This window comes from Misgurnus anguillicaudatus, chromosome 19 (genome assembly GCF_027580225.2).
Source record: "Misgurnus anguillicaudatus chromosome 19, ASM2758022v2, whole genome shotgun sequence".
Taxonomy (NCBI): domain Eukaryota; kingdom Metazoa; phylum Chordata; class Actinopteri; order Cypriniformes; family Cobitidae; genus Misgurnus; species Misgurnus anguillicaudatus.
This window is the reverse complement of record NC_073355.2, coordinates 50,124,817-50,149,007: the sequence shown is the minus strand read 5'-3', so window position 1 is coordinate 50,149,007 and position 24,191 is coordinate 50,124,817. Positions and strand designations below refer to the sequence as shown.

Genomic DNA, 24,191 nt, shown 5'->3' with positions numbered 1-24,191 from the left:
TTTCAGCGCGAAAATCTGCACTCGATGCATCCTCAATATCAAGAACTCATTCGGGTATTTTCATGCGTCCTCTGTACTTGCGTTCTTGAGAATTGGAACTGAACTTTGACTGTTAATGATGACGTAGAGCAAAACACAAGGACGCAAGATTGCTGAAGAACCCATATTGGGAAACAGCCACAGACTTCCTGCTTGACTTCTTTTTTGTAACCTTAAAAAGGATTCACCTGGACAGATCGCCCCCTACTGCTCAGTTAAGTGATTACATAGCTGCACTGAGAGTACTCCTTGGTAAATAAGTAACAGGGAACTGTTACAAAATGCTTTCATGACAACCATGCATGACATTTTTCTCATTTACAGCAACTGAGGGTCATATTTAATTTTACAGATATGGACTCCAATTTTAATTTCAATAACTTGCGACACAAATTAGGACATTATTGCCACTATAACTTTTTTTTAACTAAAATAAAGGTTGAGTCTTCTATAATGATGTATTGTTTGTTGGGTTTAGTACAATCTTTTACATTAAATAAGTAAACAAGAATCAGGCTGCACTCGCTATGCTGCCCATGATATAATTTGTAAGGAGGTTTTAACTACAGAGTCTAACATGAACCTAATAATGAACTGCGCTTATACAGCATTAATTAATTTTAAACCTTCATGTAAAGCATTACCATGAAATCAAAGATATAAATTCCTACAATTTACAGATATACAAGATTTAATTTCACTAGATAAATTTCTCCAAACTAATATCACGTGATGTAGATTGACCTTGGATAAAAACAAATTTAACAACATTTTCAGAAAGCAGCTGAAATCGAGTTTTACTAATTAGTTTACTTACTCGCATGCTGTCGCAACCTTTACAGTAGCAACATGTAGGATAAATGTATATTTTCCGTATTAGCTTTACTACGCTGCTCGTGCAGCTATTTTTGAAGACTCGCGGCTATCGGCTGCATAGTGTGTGCTGCAAAGAAAACTCCGTCTAGCTTTACAGCTACGCCAATGGATCAAAAATATTGAAATAATTGTTTGTATTATTATTGTTAGACGCACATTGTTATTTATTATAATATTTATAATAATAAACATTATTATTTACTATTATTGGAAAGGGGCACATAAAATTTTGAGACAAAAGGGGCAGGGGCTTAGAAATGAACATGTGAACGAAAACAATTCATTAAAACATGAAATGACGGATAAGTGATGGCGTAATTTTTTTTAAGTGAAAATGTCTAACGCAACCTCTGGTGTGCGTTTGTATGTGTGACTGAATGATAACCTTCATTAGTTCATTGCTGATAATAAACCCACATTATACTAGAATTTACAGATTCATAATACATTTATTTCATGCTTTAGTTTACTTGAAAGTTCTGACTTTGTCCTTCGTAGTTCGGACTTGCAAGTTCAGACTCAGAAGAACGAACTCCAGAGGACGGTAGGACGCGAGTCTGGTTATATTGCAACAGCAGAGTACTTGAGGTCGTCATTCAATCTATCCAATACGTGCAACCCTGGCTTATTTTAAAGGGGACATACCAAGAAAATCTGACTTTAAAAGGGAATTTAAAAGGACATGACCAAAAACAGCACATTTTTGCTCACACATACAAAGTGGCAATTTTATCAAAAATTATTTATATGGTATTTTGAGCTAGAACCAAGATGGCAGCGCGAACACATCGCGAAGCTCAGCGTCTCTCCAGTTTTTGCAATTCTGCAGTATTATTCCTGCTCATCTCGGGTCTGTTCGTACTGAACAGCTTTGCTTTAACATCATACACCCGACAGGAGCTTTTGGATATCGGTGAGGACTTTACCAGCAGTTTTATCACCAATCTTCGACTCATCCCTGAGATCGCTAGAACAACCGAGGCTTCCCGGCCAGGCGGAAGTGCTCGCAGGCGGCGTCGAGATCGTAAACAAAGGCGGGGGAAGCGCGGAGGTCTAAGAGCCAAGCTAAAGCTAACACCGCACCGGCTCTCTTTACCCAGCATTTTCCTCGCTAATGTGTGGTCACTGGTGAACAAAATGGATGAGTTACGACTCCGCATCACCCACAGTAAGAGACTTATGGACTGCAATGTCATGGTTTTCATGGAAACATGGCTACACAGCGACGTACCCAACAATGCTATTGAGCTAGCAGGACGCTACACGCTCCGGGCAGATAGAACGGCAGATGACTCCGGCAAGACAAGAGGAGGTGGATTGTGCATTTATGTCAACAAAGCTTGGTGTACGAACACTGTTCGTCATTGTTGGGAGACACTGCTCAGCTAACCTAGAGTTTCTCATGGTTAAATGTAGACCTTTTTATCTGCCACGGGAGTTCACTTCCACCATAATAACCGCAGTCTATATTGCACCAGATGCTAATGCCAAGCTTGCTTTGAACGAACTTCATGCAGCCATTAGTAAACAACAGACTGCTCACCCAGAGGCTATAAAAAGCTTATTGATTATAAAAGCTTATTGTCGCAGGTGATTTTAATCACTGCAAATTAAAAACAGTACTCCCCAAATTTCACCAGCATGTTTCCTGCCACACCAGAGGAGACAAAACTTTGGATCATGTTTATACAAACATCAATGGAGCTTACATCGCGAGCCCCCTCCCCCACCTCGGACAGTCTGATCACCTTTCTTTGTTTCTCACCCCTAAGTATTCACCCCTCATCAACCGTGTGAAGCCATCAGTGAGGACCATCAAAGTGTGGCCAACTGAAGCAGACTCTTTACTTCAAGACAGGTTTCAACACACTGACTGGAGTATGTTTGCTTCACAGGCTGCCTGTGGCTCCCACACGGACATTGATATCTACACCTCCTCTGTACTAGATCACATCAACTCCACCATTGACAGTGTAACAACAGAAAAACAGATAACAAAATACCCTAATCAGAAGCCATGGATGAACAAGGAGGTTCGACTTCTGCTGAAAGACCGCAACGCTGCCTTCAGGTCAGATGACGCTAAGGCCTACAGTAAATCCAGGGCTAACCTGAAAAGGGGCATCAAAAAGGCCAAGTACTGCTACAAGCTGAAGGTAGAGGAACACTTTTCCAACTCTGACCCCCGACGCATGTGGAAGGGCATCCAGATCATCAGTGACTACAAGTCAAGCAACTCCACACCAACAGTCACGGACGTCTCCTTCCTTAACGAGCTAAATAACTTTTATGCTCACTTCAACAGCAACAGCGAGGAGACAGCCACCAAAATCTCACCCCCGGCAGACCACCAACCCCTTAAACTCACCCCCTCAGATGTCCACACTGCACTGAGCCGGATCAATGCACGCAAGGCTGCTGGCCCGGATGGCATTCCTGGACGTGTGCTTAGGGCATGTGCAGAGCAGCTTGCAGGGGTCTTCACATACATTTTCAACCTGTCCCTCACCCAAGCAACTGTGCCAACATGTTTTAAGTTCACATCCATTGTGCCAGTACCGAAACACTCCTCCCCAGTGTGCTTAAATGACTACCGCCTTGTAGCACTCACACCTATTGTCATGAAGTGCTTCGAGCGACTGGTTCTAGCACACCTCAAAGACTGCCTCCCACCCACACTGGAACCTTACCAATTTGCCTACCGCAGAAATAGGAGCACAGAGGATGCAGTATGCACAGTGCTGCACTCTGCACTCACACACCTGGACAATAACAACACATATGTTAGGATGTTGTTTGTTGACTTCAGTTCAGCATTTAACACTGTCATTCCCTCCAAGCTGACCACAAAACTTGGAGACGTGGATATTAACATCTCAATACACCTCTGCAACTGGATTATGGACTTTCTGACCAACAGACCTCAGCATGTTAGGTCAGGTCACACCCACTCCACCACCATCACACTTAATACTGGCGTACCACAGGGTTGTGTGCTGAGCCCATTCCCTCTACTCCCTCTACACCCATGACTGCAAGGCTGTGCATGTATTAAACGCCATCATTAAGTTTGCAGATGACACCACAGTGATTGGCCTTATCAGTGACAACGATGAGACTGCCTACAGGGAAGAGGTACAGCACCTGGCCACATGGTGCGCTGACAATAACCTGCTCCTTAACACCAATAAGACCAAGGAGCTCATTGTGGACTTCAGGAAGAAGAATGGAAGCACGCATGACCCCATCCACATTAACGGGCTGGTTGTTGAACGTGTCTCCAGCTTCAAGTTCCTGGGAACCACCATCTCGGAGGAACTGTCCTGGGCCATAAACACCTCCAGCCTGGTCAAGAAGGCTCATCAACGCCTTTTCTTCCTCAGGACACTGAAGAAGAACCAGCTGTCTTCATCCATCCTGGTGAACTTCTACCGGTGTGCGATCGAGAGCATCCTGACCAGTTGCATCACAGTCTGGTATGGGAACTGCTCAGTGGCTGACCGCAAGGCACTGCAGAGGGTGGTGAAAACTGCCCAGCGCATCACAGGGACACCACTTCCTGCTCTTGAGGACATCCAGAGGAAACGCTGTCTACGTCGAGCTCGCAGCATTCTCAAGGACTCCTCTCACCCTGACCACAGACTGTTTAACCTCCTCCCCTCCGGGAGGCATTTCAGGAGCCTCCGAACTCGGACCACAAGATTCAGGAACAGCTTTTTCCCCAAAGCTGTCTCCTTGCTGAACTCTGCCCTCTGACACCCCTCAATACCCCCCACACCACACATAGATTCCTCCCCCTCTTCAACACTCTGATTTATTTATATTATTTATACACAACAAGCAAAAAAACAGTAACTTGTTATTACTTGCACTACTGTCTGTTCATCCAGGAACTGTATAATCCATTTGCACATTGTAATATTTTCTATGCACTTTACTGTCCATTGCAATACTGTAAATTATGTTCATAGTTCTGCCTATAGTGTACATACTATACAGATGGGCTATGTAAAAGTGTATGTTCATAGTACACCTATCTGTATATCGTGCTTATAGTATTTAATATAGTATTTAATATCTGTAAATTATGTCCATAATACTTACCTGTATAGTTATTGTACATATTATAGACCTTTATTCTGTACTTACTGCTTATTGCACTTCTGGTTAGATGCTAACTGCATTTCGTTGCCTTGTACCTACATGTGCAGTGACAATAAAGTTGAATCTAATCTAATATAAACCAAAATATATAAAATGCAAAAACCTTGCTTGTTTTTGTATAAAAAAATGAATATGTGGTTCAGGTAACACTGATTAGGGTACGCTGATTAATACATTTATTACAAAATGAAATATGATGTTAAGCACAACCATTTATTATAAAAGTACAAATATTTTGAACAAATATGTAGTAAACACAAGTAAAAAAAGGTTAAAGTACAAAGACACTGTTGACACATTAATGGTTTCTATCGAGTGTGGATTCTTGCATGTATTTTAAGGTAAGCTTTTGTTTTGAAACTCTTTTTACACTCATGGCATGTGAACGGTTTCTCTTCAGTGTGAGTGATTAAATGTGCTTTAAGGCTTGCTTTTGTCCTGAAACTCTTTCCACATTGAGGACACACGTATGGTTTCTCTCCAGTGTGAATTCTCAGGTGTCTTTTAAGGGGACATTTTTTTATAAAACCCTTTCCACATTGATGACACACGTAAGGTTTCTCTCCAGTGTGTCTTCTCATGTGTGTTATAGGGCTGCTTTTGTTTTTGAAACATTTTTCACACTCATGGCATGTGAACGGTTTCTCTTCAGTGTGAGTTCTCAAATGTGCTTTAAGGTTTGGTTTTGTCCTGAAACTCTTTCTACACTGTTGACACGCGTATGGTTTCTCTCCAGTGTGAATTCTCACATGTGCATTAAGGTCACATTTCATTTTAAAACACTTTCCACATTGTTGACACACGTATGGTTTCTCTCCAGTGTGAATTCTTAGGTGTACATTAAGGTAAAATTTTTTAATAAAACTCTTTCCACATTGTTGACAAGTGAACATTCCTTCTCCGGTGTGAACTCTAATGTGTATCTTAAGAGTGTTTTCACTTGTGAAACTCTTTCCACACAGATGACAAGTGTAAGGTTTCTCTCCAGTGTGAGACATCATGTGTATCTTAAGTCCACTTTTATATGGGAAACTCTTGTCACAATGCTGGCACGCATGTGGACTTCCCCCCATGTGAGCTTTCCTGTGCCGGCTAAGGCCTGATTTAGAGGCGCAACTCTTTCCACACTGTTGACATGTTAAAGGTTTCTCCTCACTGTGAGTCCTCTTGTGATCTGCAGGGCGTTCATCTTCTCTGAAACTATTTTCACACTTTATGTCTTCTGTCATCAGAGTTTCTTTCTGTGAAACATTATGGTTTATTTTTACAATCTGATGTTTCTCATCCACTTCAGCTTGACTCTCCTCTTTCACTTCCATCATATCTAAAATGAAGACAGTAAATAGTTCATATTGATAAACCAGAATGACAAAACACATTTGAGATTGTCATGTATCCATGTTAATTTTAATGTGAAGTACATTATGTCATTTCTATTGTCAATTTCTGCTCTAGTAGTTTAAAGGCGCTCTAAGCGAATCTGTGTGACATCACTTTTTGTTAACGTTCAAAGTGTTTTCAAAAATGGAGTGTAGATAACTCCTCCCCTCCCTTCGATGCTGAAGTCAGAAAAGACAAGGTAAATGGGCGGGGGGAAGGCGGTCCGCATAGCTGTTCGAACACATTCAACCACAGGTGCGTTTACACTACAAAAGCAATCCGATCGAAAGGATTTTCGACTACCTCTGAATGTGGCTGAAAGTGGACGAGACTAAAACGTTTTGAACACCGTTTACACCTGGCATTAACATCGTCCACTTGTGATCCGATCGATGAAAATGCATGTTAATGCCAAGTGTAAACAGCCTCTTTGTTATGTTTCGTGGTGGTAGGTTTGACCACTTTGTTTTTGTTGCAGTTTGCGGAGCCTGGGCTGTCTACAGAGATAGCTTTTTTACATTGCAGTGTTTCCGCTATATACATTCTACCGTGGCGGCCCGCCATGCCTAAAATATCCCCGCCACGCCTGCGGTTGTGGATAGAAGGGATACAGCAAACGAAATCTCGCTGGATGACCACTGTTTTATCCTAATCCTTCAACCAAACCCAACTCTAAACACAAAATTTCACACGATTGTAGGATGTATTTGTATCTCATTTAGCCAGAGCCGCTGTTTTCATCCTAATAATCCTACCTCCAAATCTAATCCTTAACTTTTCGGCATTTGCTGTATCCCTTCTAGACAAAACCCACGGCGGCAGCTCGCAAAAAAGCTACAGAAATGTCCGCCCTGCCAGACTGGCTGTCTTAGAAATAAATTCCTTTCTGGATTCGTGTTGTTTACTCATTTATAAATAAATCTCCTAAAGTATCAAGTATCATAATTTCTTCCATGGGTTTAGTTTAATAAACAAATAGATTTTAATCAACAGAGGATGATTAGGCTACGTCTCTGTTTTGAGAAATAATAATAAAATAAATAAGCCTATACGAAATATGTTACACTTAAATAATAATTAAATTGACAAAACTAATAAAACAGTATTTGAGTTTCTGTTTTTTTTTTTTGTGACGCGCTGACCAAAGCAGCAGAAAGCACGTCATGTTTTTAATGATTTTAAATAAGCACAAAGTTTTCTCCTTATTGTGAGTTTACACAAATAAAAATACATAATTTGAAGTTTCGAATATTGTTTTACTTTTATCTTTATGACTATAAAAATTAGGGTAATTTAAGGTGCAAGGTCATCACGCATTTGATGTTCACCGGCGCATACACGGACGCAGCGCAGGGCTGCGAGAAAAGACATTATTAAACTTTCGATTTAACATATTACGAGTTTTTTGGACATTCATTTGTAATCACTGTACTCATATTATCAACTTATCTGGTCATTAGTTATTCAGAATATAGGCTATAAGCGCAGTAGCGCGCTGCTGACCGCTCAGCTGTCAATCAATCTTCTGTGCTTTAGATCGACACTCAAAAAGTTTCACATTAAATTATATGATATTTGTCCAAAAACAAAAGGCTAAATACTGAATACTACTTATATGCAACTGCAAGACATTAATAGTTGAATCTGTTTGTAAGGAAACTTACATTATTCCCGTGGAAGAGAAGAACGTTGGTGATAGAAACTTGAGGCAGACGGTGAGACTGTTTTATATGTTTTCAGACGAAACAGCAGGGTCCGGGTACCCGCGGGTGAACCGCATAATATTTGATGTAACGGGTGTAATAATAGGCTTTTCGCGCGTCATTTGCGTTGTAGATGCAGGTCGGGACTCAATAGACAAGAGTAAAATGCGGGTCTAACATCCAAGACCAAAATTCGACTCGTTTTTAAATGGCCCCGTGCTTTGAGTTTAAGATCTGTCTGAAGACCGTTAAAGGTTTCTATTCAACTGCGCGATTTGCGGTGTGACCGGCTCGGGGTCTTTATGTCAAATGGTCCGGGTGTGAAATAAAATTGCTGCTGATGGATGTTCGGTCAATCACAGGGGTGCGGATTTTCAAACAGGACTGTGCGTGAGTTTGCAACAGCTCTGTAACGCTAAACACGAGCACAACTTGCAATGCACACTACATTAAAACTACAATGAAATATCCGAAATACGTACGTAGCTATGTAACGTTTTTTAAGAAAATACATTTTAAATCAAACATAGAAAAGCAATATGCTATAAATATAAGGAAAAGTAAATGACAGCATGAAAATGATAAAAAATACATGCTAGTTTACTGTAGCCTATATTCTACTTAAAAAAAAATAATGTACATTTATAATCATCATGGGCGCCCCCTGCCGCCACAGCTGAAACAAATCCTAGAGGAAACACTGCATTGTGTTATCAGTGGAGAGGCAGCTAGCAGATACTGAGATGTTGTTTTCTGTATGAAACAAAAAATTAATTCAACACAATTGTTATAGTGTTTTTGAACACTGTACAAGAGTTAAAGGTGTTCTAAGAGAACTACGGCTCTGTGTAGTTAAAGCTGCTCCATCTGAAAACAGCTGATGGCGATGTACTGCTAATCAAGGAACCGGCATTACTGACAAGATGCGCGTGACAATCACATGCGATTTATCGTGCAGCCCTAGAAAACAGTAATCCACAAATAAATCTTTTACATAGTTTAGTAGCATAGTCTTCTTGGCAGAATTTATTATAATTAACTTAATTATTTGCTGTACTTTGTATTACCATAGTCCCTAAACGTATTTTAATGCAGGGAATGGGATTTAAGTCAACCCCCGCCCCCATTTTGTGCCCCCCACTTCTCAAACCAAAGTTACACTCTTGGGTTTAAGTAAGAGTATTTTGGAAAAATACCATAAAATTGCCAAAATTTTATCTGTGTTCCTCTCTTTTTATGTTGGTCAGTTGGATGTTAAATAGATCCAATCCAGTTCAGTAAAAATAATTTGATGCAGAAATAAACTATCTAATAGACCAACTGTATAGTTACAGTACAGGCATCCCTCTAGAGTACCTCTCCATTGTGGACTACTTGTGGGTTGTTTGTTGTGTTGCGTTAGATGCAGACGGACGGCATACAGTTTATTTGAGACGGAATACTATGGACATTTGCGTACGTGTACCTTCCGCATGACGTCATTTTTGTCATCAGGAGGGTTCACTGTCATCCGTGCACTGCCCAAAATTGGAGACTGTGCAAACAGTGCGCATACAGTATGCATACAACAGCTCTGTGTCAACACGGCCATTCTTGCTTACCCGCAGTGAGTATACTTTGAAACCTGCGCTAACTCGTGCGAGGCAGATGAAGAAAAAAGTATACCCACCCTAGGTGGTTAAATAAGTAGCTCGTCAGCTCGTGTTTCCGCTTTTTGTCAGAATGTTTTTTTTTGCACAGCTCACACACAACATTGTTCTGATGCTGGTCAGACGCAAAAAATCACGCTACCACAGGGGCGAGCTAACATTTTCTTTCACAGTACTTTTTTACATGTTTTCGTGCTTTTCCTGTCACATGGCGATAGTGCAACCGAACGCCACAGCAACACTTGTTATTGGCTGTTTGCTTGTCACTCAACCATCAATGCCATATTTTCCAGACTATAAGTAACACTTTTTTTCATAGTTTGGCTGGTGGTGCGACTCGTAGTCCGGTGTGACTCGTACGTCAAAATTCATTCATGCCGACTAACATGACCCAAGAGACAACATTACCGTCTACAGCCACAAGAGTCCGCTATATGCTGCTCCTGTATTTATGTAATTCAATGGATTCAGTGATGTGGAATGAGGAGCTCGGTGAAGTTGATTCTCATTGGCTTATGTTAAGTTAATTTAGTCTCCCAGGTATGTTCTGTATGCTATTGTGTTATCTGAATAACTGTTAATGTTACATTAACATGTACGAACACCTATGCACCCTGCTATTCTGTGTGCTATTGTTTAGTTGAATAACTTGCCTTGGCAGATTAAATGTCTGTCCTTGGGCTTGGATTTTGTGAAATCATTTTCTAAATAAATGACACTTATAGTCTGGAAAATACGTTAATAAAGATTGAAAAATAGACACCAACCTATTTGTTCCTCAGTATCTTCTTGCTTTATTCTGCATGGTTGTGGATCTGTCATCTTCTCAAGCTCCTCTTTCACCAGCATCAACATTATGTCATGAAGATTTCAGTTGTCACACATGGAGTGATTTCTCTGTGTGTTTGACTCCAGCATTTATTGGTGGATTGTTGTAGGAGGAGCTTCACTGAAGATCTCAATCACTTTCACTTTATGGGTGTGAACTGAAAGGTGAAAGAAGAGTCATTAAAACATTTAATATCAGTAAAACATTCACAATCTGTTTCAGACCGTTTAGTTCATTTATGACAGATAATGAGTTTGTTTCTAATGTTGACCATCATAAGATTGACTGTTATGTTATAGGGATGTAATGATTCACTTGTTTTTTCACGCATCAATTACAGATCTGAATCTATGTTTGGTGTAGACCTGGGTGATTTTACATTTTTTTTTCAATTAATTTAAATAATGATTGGGGGATTAAGGTTTTGAATAAAAGTTAGTTACACATGTCAAAGTGAAATGGTGCAGACATCATCTTGTTATTGCAGTAGGGTTTTCCTGCATTAAAAATGATTTCGGACCATCCAGATTACAAAATTATTTTATTTATTTTTAATCTGTGGACGCTGTGGGAGAAGTAAACAGGCTGTTTTCTCTCTCCCTCCCTTCCTCCCTCTCATGTTTTAGCTCTCTGTTCCTCAGCTTTATTTTTCAAAAGACAAAAGTACAGATGACTGAAAACATGACCTAAACCTCATCTAATACTTGTACCTGAATTATAGCTGCATGTGAAACACGTCTGCACTGGCTGCATCTATTTCAGTGTCTACACAGAGTCTGCTCAGCCTGAATGAAATGATATGGACAGAGAAAACAATAGAGTACCGTATTTTCCAGACAAAAAGTCGCATCAGTTAAAAATGCGTCATGAAAAGGAAAAACATATTTAAGTCATACTGGACTACAAGTCGCATTTATACAGAAAATGATTTCACAAAATCCACGCCCAAAAACAGCATATAGCAGACTCTCGCGGCTGTAGACGCCGGTGATGGTTTCTCTTGGTTCATACAAATTAATTTTGACGTATAAATCACACCTGATTATAATTCACAGGACCAGCCAGACTATGAAAAAAGTGTGACTTATAGTCCAGAAAATATGGTAAATATATTACAATTACTGACAAAGTTGCTTTCAAATAGGTTTGGTAAGAGGCGCAAAGATTCTGGAAATTGTCCATGGTAACTTAATCTGGGGATTTTTTAAATATTCTAAATTAGAAACTCAACATGAATTTAAGGGAATTTATCCAAGTTTATCATGAAAACCTACTTGATGTAGTCCTTGAGGTCGAATGCAAGTGTAGCTTCTGTAGTAGTCAAGGCCTGGAAAATGGAGGGGAATCACCCCAATAATGATAAATGAAGAATTGTATAATTTCAGTGGGATTGAGAGTGATGGGAGGGGATGAAGGATCATGAATGAGTGAATTATGGTTATCTTATCTATTATAGGCAGATATATATATATAAACAATATCCACATTTAGTATATAGACAGAATTTTACTGAGTTATTTGTGTTTAAACTCAATTTTAGCAGGTGTAACAACAAACCCTCTGTTTTTTACAATGAACCCAACTATGAGGTAACGTTTGCACTCCTGTCACTTTCTTTGTAATTGTACGATAACGGTAGATACCACAAACAAACTTTAAGGGCAGTTTCCAGGACAGGGTTTAGAGTAATCCAGCAGGACAATGTCTTAGTTATTTTTAGGCCATTTAATTTGTTTTACAAACATATCTAACAAAAACAACAACTTGTGTGCATACTGAGAAAAAACAATGGCAATTATGTATTAAACTACGTCAGTGCGAGCTGTTTTCAGTCAAGACAACTCAAATATCCATTTTAAAGTCTGGGAATCTGCCCTCAAGTGTTCATTTGTAGCAGAGATGTGTGTGTTGATTGTTTAAAAAGATTAATCTTACTAAATTTTTTAACGATAGAGCCAAATCAAAAAGCCTTGCTTTGTACCCGGCTCTCCCCTTATGTTATTACATATAAAATGTAAATAAGAAATAAAAAAAGAAGTAATAAATACAGATGCAGTTCTCAGGTAATTTTAAAGTTTTCTGAATAGCGCACATCTTCTGTTATTAGTCATCGATCTCCACAGTACACTGGTTCATAATACATGTGTAAAAACATTTAATAATACTGGTATTAAACGTGCTGGACATTACCTCAAAGTACACAACTGTATGAGTCAGGAGATGTATGACGCTGTCCGGACAATGAATCCCTGCTCCAGAGACAACAGTGAGTCCGGGTCAGATTTTCAACTTCATCTCAATGCTAACGGTTAGTGTATTAAGAAATCCTGTCTTCTGCTGACAAACCAATAAAATAATCGAAGACGGATTATTTTAAACGTGACTGAAAACATCAGGCTCTAGTGGTGATCGCTTTAAACACTGATTCGTGAGGCTTCAAAACATTACGAGTCTTTTGATTCGAATCTTTTTCTTCTGGAGTTTTATGGCGGTTGGCAAACCAACTTATGGTGCACTACCGCCTCCTGCTGTACTGGAGTGTGAAGCACAGACGTGCAGGGAAATAAAAAACACAAAATTATCCCGTATAATAAACTAGTACAAAACATATATATATATATATATATATATATGACAAAAACTTGGCCTCTGAATTTAGGAGTAAAAATAACCTCTATAATAGAAGAAAATATTTAAATATTTCAACATTTTCTGAAGGCAGCAGCCATGTAAACTCATGCGAGTTTACAAAAAGCTTAACTCATTTTATATAATTCACAACAAAGATGGTAATAATGCCGCACGAGAAGTGCGTTACACTGCACATGATTTTAGTATATTCTTTAATCTCTTTCTTCATTTAGTAAATTAAATATGACTAAACAAAAATATATTTGAATGATTTCCTATCAATTTGACACATTGAATGCAATGTAAGGGAGAAGCTTTTGATTAATTGTTGCATCTTAAGATATGTGTAAAATGTATTTATCTGTCAATCAATATCGGTTTTAAATCATATATTGTGTTGAAGTCATAGGTTATTTATATATTTTATAAAACACAGCGCTAACTATACAAAAGGTAATGCTGATGGTTTTTTATAAAAACAAGCTCCAGTTCATGTTCTCTGAATAATAAACACTTTTTAACATATGATATTAATTCAGATTATTTGCAGAATGTTATGAGAACGTCAAGGGAACGCATTAACACCTTGGGTGTGCATTATTTTCCAATAATTCAACGGCCCGTCGTCAATTATTCATTACACACAATTATACATTTCACACGGGTATATCCACATTATCATGAAGTCATTATTAAATTTAGCAGTCATTTGTGCTTGTACAGAGTTACAATTATTTCACATACATCTTGTAAAATCCAATTTTAAATCAATATTTCTTATATTTAATCAGCGCTGTCTTCATCAGGGGAGCGCAGGAGGAGATGTAATACAGCATCAAATACCCATTAGAACAGTGGTTCTCAAACTGGGGGCCGCAAGATGGTCCCAGGGGGCCCCCAGTTTTATAACATTTTCTAAAATACATTAATTTATTATTAATTCTGTGTAATTAAACCTAAAAAAATAAGGCTACTAACCAACAGCACTACTTTGTATGATTTAATATGTTTTGTTTAATTAAAATTTTAAATTTTAGAACTGGTTTTTGTCATAAATTTTCTTTGGGGGGGCCGCGAAGGAATGTGTCGTACACAAGGGGGGCCGCGTGCTAAAAAAGTTTGAGAACCACTGCATTAGATAACTGCAGAACACAGTGTAAATAACAAAATATTTTCCTTAATAATTACTGTGCGTATTTATCATTTAATGGTTATGTTATGTTAAGGGTGCAATGTGTAATTTTTAAAAGGATCTCTTGACAGAAATGCAAAATTATATACAAAACTATATTATCAGGGGTGTATAAATACCTTTTTATAATGTACAGTTATGTTTTTATTACACCTTAGAATGAGATGTTTTTATCTACATATACATAGGGTCCCCTTACGTGGAAGTCGCCATTTTGTGCCGCCATGTTTCTACAGAAAGCCTTAACGGACAAACTTTTTAACTAAGTTGTCTCCAACGATGACGTTTTTTTCTGGTGGTGGCTACCGTAGCTTCTCTCTGCATTTCAAAAGCAAGGGGTAAGCAGGGGACTGAGCCGTTGGTTGCAATTCGCAATCTCACCACTAGATGCTGCTAAAATTTACACACTGCACCTTTAAATAGCAAATGAACAGCAGAGTAGGCTACCTACTTGAGGTCGTCATTCGGTCTCACCAATACGTGTAGCCTTGGGTTATTTTAATGTATTTTTGCGATAAAACAAATTATATAAAATGCAAAAACCTTGCTTGTTTTCATTTAGAAAATACAAATATGTGGTTCAGGCAACAAGTACACTGATTAATGTATTACAAAATGAAATATGATATAAAACACAACCATTTATTATAAAGTACAAAACATTTGTACAACATGAAGGAAACACAAGAAACAAATCTAGTTAAAGTACAAAGGCAGTGATTCAGTGTTAAGATTATATAGAAAATATATGTGATTTAAGTTATGAAACTTAACTTTAACATCAGTTAAAACTGACCACAGATTTAAACTTTATGCATCTACACTCATTAACTAAACGGTTGCATTTTATGACACAGAAAGAGTAATATTTCAAATATTATGCCGGTTTTAACTCTTTCCCCACCAGCATTTTTAAAAAAAGTTGCCAGCCAGTGCCAGCATTTTTCATGATTTTCACAAAAGTTTAATGCCTTACAGAAAATGTTCTTCTTTAAATATATAAACAAACATATATATATATATATCAGATGAAAGTACAGACCCTCTGCTTTCAAAAAAAAAAAAACGTTTCATCCTACCTTTATTAGTTCTCTTGTAATCACCTCTCAAACATTGGTAGGTTTCTTCAAAAACACCCAATTTTGAGCAAAAAGCTGAGATAATTCTATTTTTGTGAAGGACTTTTGATAGAGATCAGATGCAGATCGATCTTTAAAACATACACGGAGTTCTTTCTCTTTCACATGAGGCGCTACTTCCGGGTTGTATAAGTTGCGTATCACAACTTATTATTATTATCACCTGGTGGATAATAGCGGTATTGCGGAAAGACGAAAAATCTCGTCATTGGCGGGGAAGCGTTTTCTCTTAATTGACGAGATATCTCGTCAATGGCGGTGAAAGAGTTAAGCTCCGTTGCCGTTGACGCAAAATGCATTCTGGAAAACTTGTCTGTCGTAAGTCCACACAATACACCTCCAGATGCAGATCTTCTTCTTCTTCCTTTATTTCTTAAAGCCATTCCAGCATCTACGGCTATATTCATGGCGAGAACCAGTTAATCCACACAAGTTTTATTCAGACAAGTTGATCCATACACAGGTTGGGGGGAGGGACAATTTGGTATCTCCAATTTGCCTAACTTGCACGTTTTTGGCCTGTGGGAGGAAACCGGAGTAAACCCACGCTGACACTGAGAACATGCAGAAACTCCACACAAGAGTACAGACAAGAACACATATTGAGAAACGGCCTGAATCTTTTTTTGCCGTACACCATTTTTGGCTTTTGTGCGCTTGTAGACTTATAGTAAGGATACTCCAGACAGTTTTATTAATAAGACCTCAGCTGATTTCTAAATGTTGTTGTCATATCCACACTGTTGACATATGAATGATTTTTATCGAGTGTGGATTCTCATGTGTATTTTAAGGGCAGCTTTTGTTTTGAAACTCTGTTTACACTCATGGCATGTGAACGGTTTCTCTTCAGTGTGAGTGCTCAAATGTACAGTAAGTTTTGGTTTCGTCCTGAAACTTCTTTCACACTGAAGACATGCGTGAGGTTTCTCTCCAGTGTGAATTCTTAGGTGTACATTAAGGTCAGCTCTTATTCTAAAACTCTTTCCACACTGTTGACATGGGAACGGTTTTTCTGCGGTGTGAATTGTCATGTGTCTCTTAAGATTGAAGTCACTTGTGAAACCCTTTCCACACTGAAGACATATGTAAGGTTTCTCTCCAGTGTGACTTCTCACGTGTGTTAAAAGGTTACATTTATTTTTGAAACTCTTTTTACACTCACGGCATGTGAACGGTTTCTCTTTAGTGTGAGTGATCAAATGTACATTATGGTTTGTTTTTGTCCTGAAACTCTTTCCACAATGTTGACACACGTATGGTTTCTCTCCAGTGTGACTACTTAGGTGTACATTAAGGTAACATTTTTTTATAAAACTCTTTCCACACAGATGACACGTGAATGGTTTCTCTCCAGTGTGAACTCTAATGTGTATCTTAAGTTTACTTGTATCTGTGAAACTCTTGTCACAATGTTGGCACGCGTGTGGCTTTTCCCCACTGTGAGTTTTCCTGTGCCGGTTAAGGCTTGATTGAGAGGTGAAACTCTTTCCACACACATGACAAGTGTAAGGTTTCTCTCCAGTGTGAGTCCTCATGTGTATCTTAAGTTCACCTGCAGTTGTAAAACTCTTTCCACACTGATGGCATGGGTATCTTTTCTTTTCGGTGTGAATCCTCATGTGTGCTTTAAGGTGATCTCTTCTTCTCAAACTCTTTCCACACTGTTGACATCTGAAAGGTTTCTCCTCACTGTGAGTCCTCTTGTGATCTGCAGGGCGTTCATCTTCACTGAAACTATTTTCAAACTTTATGTCTTCTGTCTTCAGAGTTTCTTTCTGTGAAACATTATGATTTATTTTTACAATCTGATGTTTCTCATCCACTTCAGCTTGACTCTCCTCTTTCACTTCAATCATATCTAAAATGAAGACAGTAAATAGTTCATATTGATAAATCAGAGTGACAAAACACATTTGAGATGTCATGTATCCATGTTATTTTTAATGTGAAGTACATTGTCATTTCTATTGTCAATTTCTGCTCTTGTAGTTTAACTTTTGTGCTGTGTTCAAAACCCTATAACACTTCTGGTGTTTTCAGTGGCGGCTGGGTGCTAAAAAATGTTGGGAGGTGCAAAAAACTTAGAATCAAACTTTAACTGAAGTAATGCAGGACAGTAAATAGCCATTTATCAGGTGATGAATATCATTACTGCTAAGCTAAAATGCTGAAAATGTTACTGTTCAAGTTAACTGTTAAAGCGTGAAATAAATGTACTATGAATCTGTGAATTTGTGTATAATATATGGGTTTATTATCAGTTATGAACTTTGTGCTAAACACAAGCAAATATGATCAAATCACAAAATACTGTTGCGAAAAAAGCAACAAATGTGTAAAATCTTAATTTCATTAAACTCATGAAACTGTATCTAAAACCATCTTGTGTAATAAACACTTGAAGGCAGATTGCCATTGTGCTTTCACATTAAGGTTACTTTAATTTACCTTAACTTTTTTTGATGCGCAGGGTTAACCATAAGGCGAATTTTGGCATGTTTGGTATCGTTGGACTCATCAACTCAGTCCCGTGAAAATACGTTGATCGCAGCCAAAGTTATAAGCATGTACAACATTCGTCTGACCATAAACCTGTTTTTTTTGCGCTCTACGTTAAATTTGTTGACGCGCTATACGACAATGAATTGGTTTATCGAAATTTTTTTAATAACTTTTTGTGTCTCTAGATGGTACACAGCAATTTTCGTGGCAATCGGGGAAAAGCTCTAGGACAAGTTCGCAAAAGTACGTTTTACGAATAATTCAAAATGGTGGAAAAATTTCATGACGGAAAATGACGTCATGAGGTCCAATCGAATCGTCTTGAGCCAAGGATTTTTGGGTAAAAGAAAATTCTTTCTATAATGACGTGAACACAACATGAGGTTTAACTGTAGTAGAGCATTGCATGGAGATCACAGTCATTCAATCCACTGAAGGTTGCTTTGGATAAAACTCTTTAGCTGATGTTTCAATCTAATTCTACTGAATCTAATTCTACTGAACAACCTATTTGTTCCTCAGTATCTTCATCCTTTATTATGCATGGTTGTGGATCTGTCATCTTCTCAAGCTCCTCTTTCACCAGCATCAACATTATGTCATGAAGATTTCAGTTGTCACACATGGAGTGATTTCTCTGTGTGTTTGACTCCAGCATTTATTGGTGGATTGTTGTAGGAGGAGCTTCACTGAAGGTCTCAATCACTTTCACTTTATGGGTGTGAACTAAAGGTGAAAGAAGAGTCATTAAAACATTTAATATCAGTAAAACATTCACAATCTGTTTCAGACTGTTTAGTTTATTTATGACAGATAATGAGTTTGTTTCTAATGTTGACCATCATAAGATTGACTGTTATGTTATAGGGGTGTAATGATTCACTTGTTTTTCACGCATTAATTACAGATCTAAATCTATGTTTGGTGTAGACCTGGGTGATTTTAAATTTTTTTCAATTAATTTAAATAATGATTGGGGGATTAAGGTTTTGAATAAAAGTTAGTTACACATGTCAAAGTGAAATGGTGCAGACATCATTTTGTTATTGCAGTAGGGTTTTCCTGCATTAAAAATGATTTAGGACCATCCAGATTACAAAAATTATTTTATTTACTTTTATTTCTGTGGACGCTGTGGGAGAAGTAAAGAGTGCCGTTTTCTCTCTCCCTCCCATGTTTTAGCTCTCTGTTCCTCAGCTTTATTTTTCAAAAGACAAAAGTACAGATGACTGAAAACATGACCTAAACCTCATCTAATACTTGTACCTGAATTATAGCTGCATGTGAAACACGTCTGCACTGGCTGCATCTATTTCAGTGTCTACACAGAGTCTGCTCAGCCTGACTGAAATATGGCCAGAGAAAACAATACAGTACTGTATTTTCCAGACAAAAAGTCGCATCAGTTAAAAATGGTCATGAAAAGGAAAAACATATTTAAGCCATACTGGACTATAAGTCGCATTTATACAGAAAATGATTTCACAAAATCCACGCCCAAAAACAGCATATAGCAGACTCTCGCGGCTGTAGACGCCGGTAATGGTTTCTCTTGGTTCATACAAATTAATTTTGACGTATAAATCGCACCTGATTATAATTCACAGGACCAGCCAGACTAGGAAAAAAGTGTGACTTATAGTCCAGAAAATATGGTAAATATATTACAATTACTGACAAAATTGCTTTCAAATAGGTTTGGTAAGAGGCGCAAAGATTCTGGAAATTGTCCATGGTAACTTAATCTGGGGATTTTTTAAATATTCTAAATTAGAAACTCAACATGAATTTAAGGGAATTTATCCAAGTTTATCATGAAAACCTACTTGATGTAGTCCTTGAGGTCGAATGCAAGTGTGGCTTCTGTAGTAGTCAAGGCCTGGAAAATGGAGGGGAATCACCCCAATAATGATAAATGAAGAATTGTATAATTTCAGTGGGATTGAGAGTGATGGGAGGGGATGAAGGATCATGAATGAGTGAATTATGGTTATCTTATCTATTATAGGCAGATATATATATATAAACAATATCCACATTTAGTATATAGACAGAATTTTACTGAGTTATTTGTGTTTAAACTCAATTTTAGCAGGTGTAACAACAAACCCTCTGTTTTTTACAATGAACCCAACTATGAGGTAACGTTTGCACTCCTGTCACTTTCTTTGTAATTGTACGATAACGGTAGATACCACAAACAAACTTTAAGGGCAGTTTCCAGGACAGGGTTTAGAGTAATCCAGCAGGACAATGTCTTAGTTATTTTTAGGCCATTTAATTTGTTTTACAAACATATCTAACAAAAACAACAACTTGTGTGCATACTGAGACAAAACAATGGCAATTATGTACCTAATATCTTTGCGTGAATTGCTCTATAAATTAAATAGAAAATATAACTAATGCATATATGCTATTTTAAATACTGTAGTCTATGCCTGAGACGTGACGTGTGTTAGTCTGTGAAAATATCCTGTCAGGCATTTGATCTTGACTAGGGATGGGCACGGATATTCGAATATTCGAATTGCAATAATAATTCGAATTTAAAAAATGCTATTCGGATGTTTGTTTGTTTTTAATGTGCCACCAAAGGGTAACAACTTATTTAATGCTTTTTCACATCATCTATACTGTCTTTTACAGACTTAAATGTAAAATATACATGAACATTAATTTGTATGTATTTCTGATTGTTTGGCAATGCAGATTGCAGACGAATTTAAGTTTTTCCTTTTATCTCCGGGTATGTCCGCGCCGCGCCGTATTTGGCCACTGGCTCAGTGAGGGCTCACGTGTTATTAAACGTGCTTCTCCGCCGCCCGACTCAACACATCATGAGAGATTTGTAAGCTTTCTGTTATAAAGTCTACTTATTTTGTTAATAAGGAGACAGACACGGAGAACGAAATGAAACGGAGAACATTTATTATATGCGGTGCTCTTTTGAAAATGAAACGGATAACTGCACATGGCAGTTTAAAGCAAAGCTCCGTCTTTGTGAAATGTTGTTAAATTAAGCTAACGTTAGTAACTTTGCACAGTCAACAATAAGGTATCGAGCCGCTTACGTTATTTGTAAAATAATGTTAAATACAGATATTCAATCTTGTTCAATCCGTCTGTTGTTTTTATCGGATAACCATCATCACGTGCAACACGAGGAAGAGTTTTCTCCGCAGCACCGGCATTATTGTATCTAGTCAGAAGAACGGGCTTTCACCGAAGCAGGTAGGATAAATACGGTTTTCTTTATTCACAAATACATGTCAAACTAAACTGAGAAGATATTTATATGTTGACTGAGCAGTCGGTTATGTAGATGTTTTTTTTCATTTGCTCCGGGCTCTTGGTGTTTTGAGTCTGTTTAAATGATGATAGCCTACTTTGTCAAGTCCTCAAACTTTAAACTTCGCAAGTCCTCAAACTTCGCTTAGATTTGGGGTTAGTGTATAATATTTGGTATAATATAATGTATGTAAGATCAAACAGTAATGAATTAATACTAACGACCGACTTGAAACTAAGGATTTGACTAGACTTCGCTCCGCATTAAGTTTTAACGCATTTTTTTCTGTAGGATATTTTTTAAGAAGAATTTAATTATATATATATATATATATATATATATATATATATATATATATATATATATATATATATATATATATATATATATATATATATATATATATATATATATATACAATGTTTTCAACTTAAAAATACATACATATATATATATATATACATACAGAATATAAGTTTAGCTTGTTGTGGATATTTTCTAATTATAAGCCTTCTGTGAAATTATGACAAAATGAAAAATACAAAACACGCATGTCTTAATTAACATAATTTAAATAAACGAATATTCGTTCTTTAAGAGCTTAAATATTTGAAAAATTAAATATTAAAAGTAATAGTAAATTACTGGTAATAATAAGTTACTGGAAAATGCCCATCCCTAATCTTGACATTGCTAGAATCTTGTCTTTTTACATGTTGTACATTTATCTTAAAATAATTAATTTTGTACAAGAAAACAGCCCATATTAATCATTTATTAGTAGCCTATTGTAGTGTCTCGGGAGATCAAGCTCATTGTTACATTGAGGCTATACTGCACTGACGTGGCAGATTAGGATATAAACCCAGAATTCAGCGAACGTCAAGAACAAGAAAACGGGAACAACACTCCGACCGAAACGCGGGATTTACATACACAGACCATGTTTAAATTTCGATGTGTCTGGCCCTGTTCACTTTGTCTAGTTTTAATAAGCTGCGGATTGAAGTACAAAAAAATATTTATGTAAAGAGATTAAAAAGTGCTTAAAAGTGCACAACTCTTCTTCAGTGGATTAAAGCTACTTTTTCCCCTTATGTGCAACCTATAGGAAAGAGACATTAGTTGGGATAGTAAAATAACTAAATTATAGATTTTAAGTACAGAATAGTATTTATGTAAAATATATATTAAAATAAAAAGTGCACAACTCTTCTTAAGTGGAAGTAATAAAGTAAAATAACGAATAATAACTATATAATAACGAAAAATTAAAATACCCCCCCACCTAACGATATCATCGTCCATCGCGATGGTTTACGTAACCATCGTCAACTGCCAATTTATGGGGACATCGCCCAACCCTAATTTATAAAAGATAATGGGTTTATTTCTAACTTTGACCCTCGTGTTAAGATTGACTTTCATGTTATAGGAGTGTAACGATTCACATGTTTTCTCACGCATTAATTACAGATCTGAATCTATGTTTGGACCTGGGAGATTTTACATTTTTTAAATAAATCAGAGTGTTTTGATACGATTTTCATTTAATTTAAATCGGGGATTAAATTGATTAAAATGATATTAAAAAATATGGGGGGGGGGGGTGATAGTGTAAATTAAGTGTAACTAACTTTCTTACAGTAAAACATATCTCAAAGTGATGCATATCTGCAGAAAGTAGGGAGTCTAAGCAGGGTCCGAAATTTACTTTTTGGCTCACCTGCCACGGGGACTGGTAGATGAAAAAATCCACCAGCCAAACACATTTTTTACCGGCCAGAATAATAAACAGCCTTTTTTGTCACATGTACATTAATTTAATTTGCTGCATTCATTGCAGGGCTCGCAAAATTTCAAAATCCCTGGTGGCCCTTGGGCAGGCACTCTTCAGTTTTTGGTAGCCCAAAATGAATGCAAGTAGCCCGAATAAAAAATACAGTACTTTTAATGTAGAATATTAAGACAAAACATCTATCAAAACACAAATTTGTTGTTGTTTTGATGCTGTTGTTTTTTAAACAAACAAAAAGACTGGATTTCCATGTAAACCAACTTTTCCTGCTCATCCCCACACACCAGATTTAATCACCATTTAAAAGTGGTTTAGTGGGTCACAAAACTCACAGTTTGGATCATCCAGTTACAGATTGGATCATTTTTTTCAATCAGAAAAACAGGGGCTACTGTCGCTTTAAGAGAGATTCTGCACAGAGTCACTCTCTTCACTGCCGTACAATCTATATCACTTTAAAGTTTGCTGCGAGATATTTAATTTTCTTACGTGAGGATAGTAATGACTGACAGGACGAAGTTGGAGGATTTGCCAAACAAATCCATGACAAATCATGACGGATTGCTTCCTGTACTGCGTCTTTTCGCGTGATCGCGAAAGTGAAAGTAAAACTCGAGCGCGCGCTCAAACGTAATTTAAATTCCCAATGCCTGAATTTCATACACCATTATTACCCATCCAAATCTGTGAAAGAATGCATAAGCATTTAAATATATGTTTTCCTCACTATAAGTCAAGATAGCCCGACGGGCAGGGCGGGGATGCATTTTGATAGCTAATATGCAGCAGATAGCTGCAGACCGCAAGTTACCTGCAGTACTAGCTAGCAACAGACCATCTCTAGTGCGAGACTTGGAGCGTAGAGACGTTCTGCGGCTAGCTCACCTCGTTCCCAGAGCAGTTACTGGCAAACACATTATATTGCATACATATTTTGGTATGAAAATCACCCGCCAGTGTGGCGGGTAGCCTTTTGAATTTAGTCGCCAAATGG

At 37.5% G+C, this 24,191-nt stretch overlaps 2 protein-coding genes and 1 long non-coding RNA gene across 4 annotated transcripts in view; all 3 read right to left on the bottom strand.

Moving 5' to 3' along the window:
* Positions 1–24,191, bottom strand: part of LOC129422537 (uncharacterized) — a 681,876-nt gene that overhangs the window by 415,631 nt on the left and 242,054 nt on the right. The window lies entirely within an intron of this gene.
* On the bottom strand, positions 1,996–5,151 carry LOC129435426 (uncharacterized). The gene is made up of 2 exons (XR_008641302.2): positions 5,065–5,151; positions 1,996–2,040 (listed from the first exon to the last, which is right to left on the bottom strand). It is a non-coding gene; the product is annotated as an uncharacterized lncRNA (long non-coding RNA).
* On the bottom strand, positions 5,272–6,413 carry LOC129422819 (uncharacterized). The gene is given in 2 exon segments (XM_073856607.1): positions 5,272–5,574; positions 5,577–6,413. Coding segments are annotated over 2 exon segments (900 nt in total). The 5' UTR covers positions 6,402–6,413; the 3' UTR covers positions 5,272–5,499.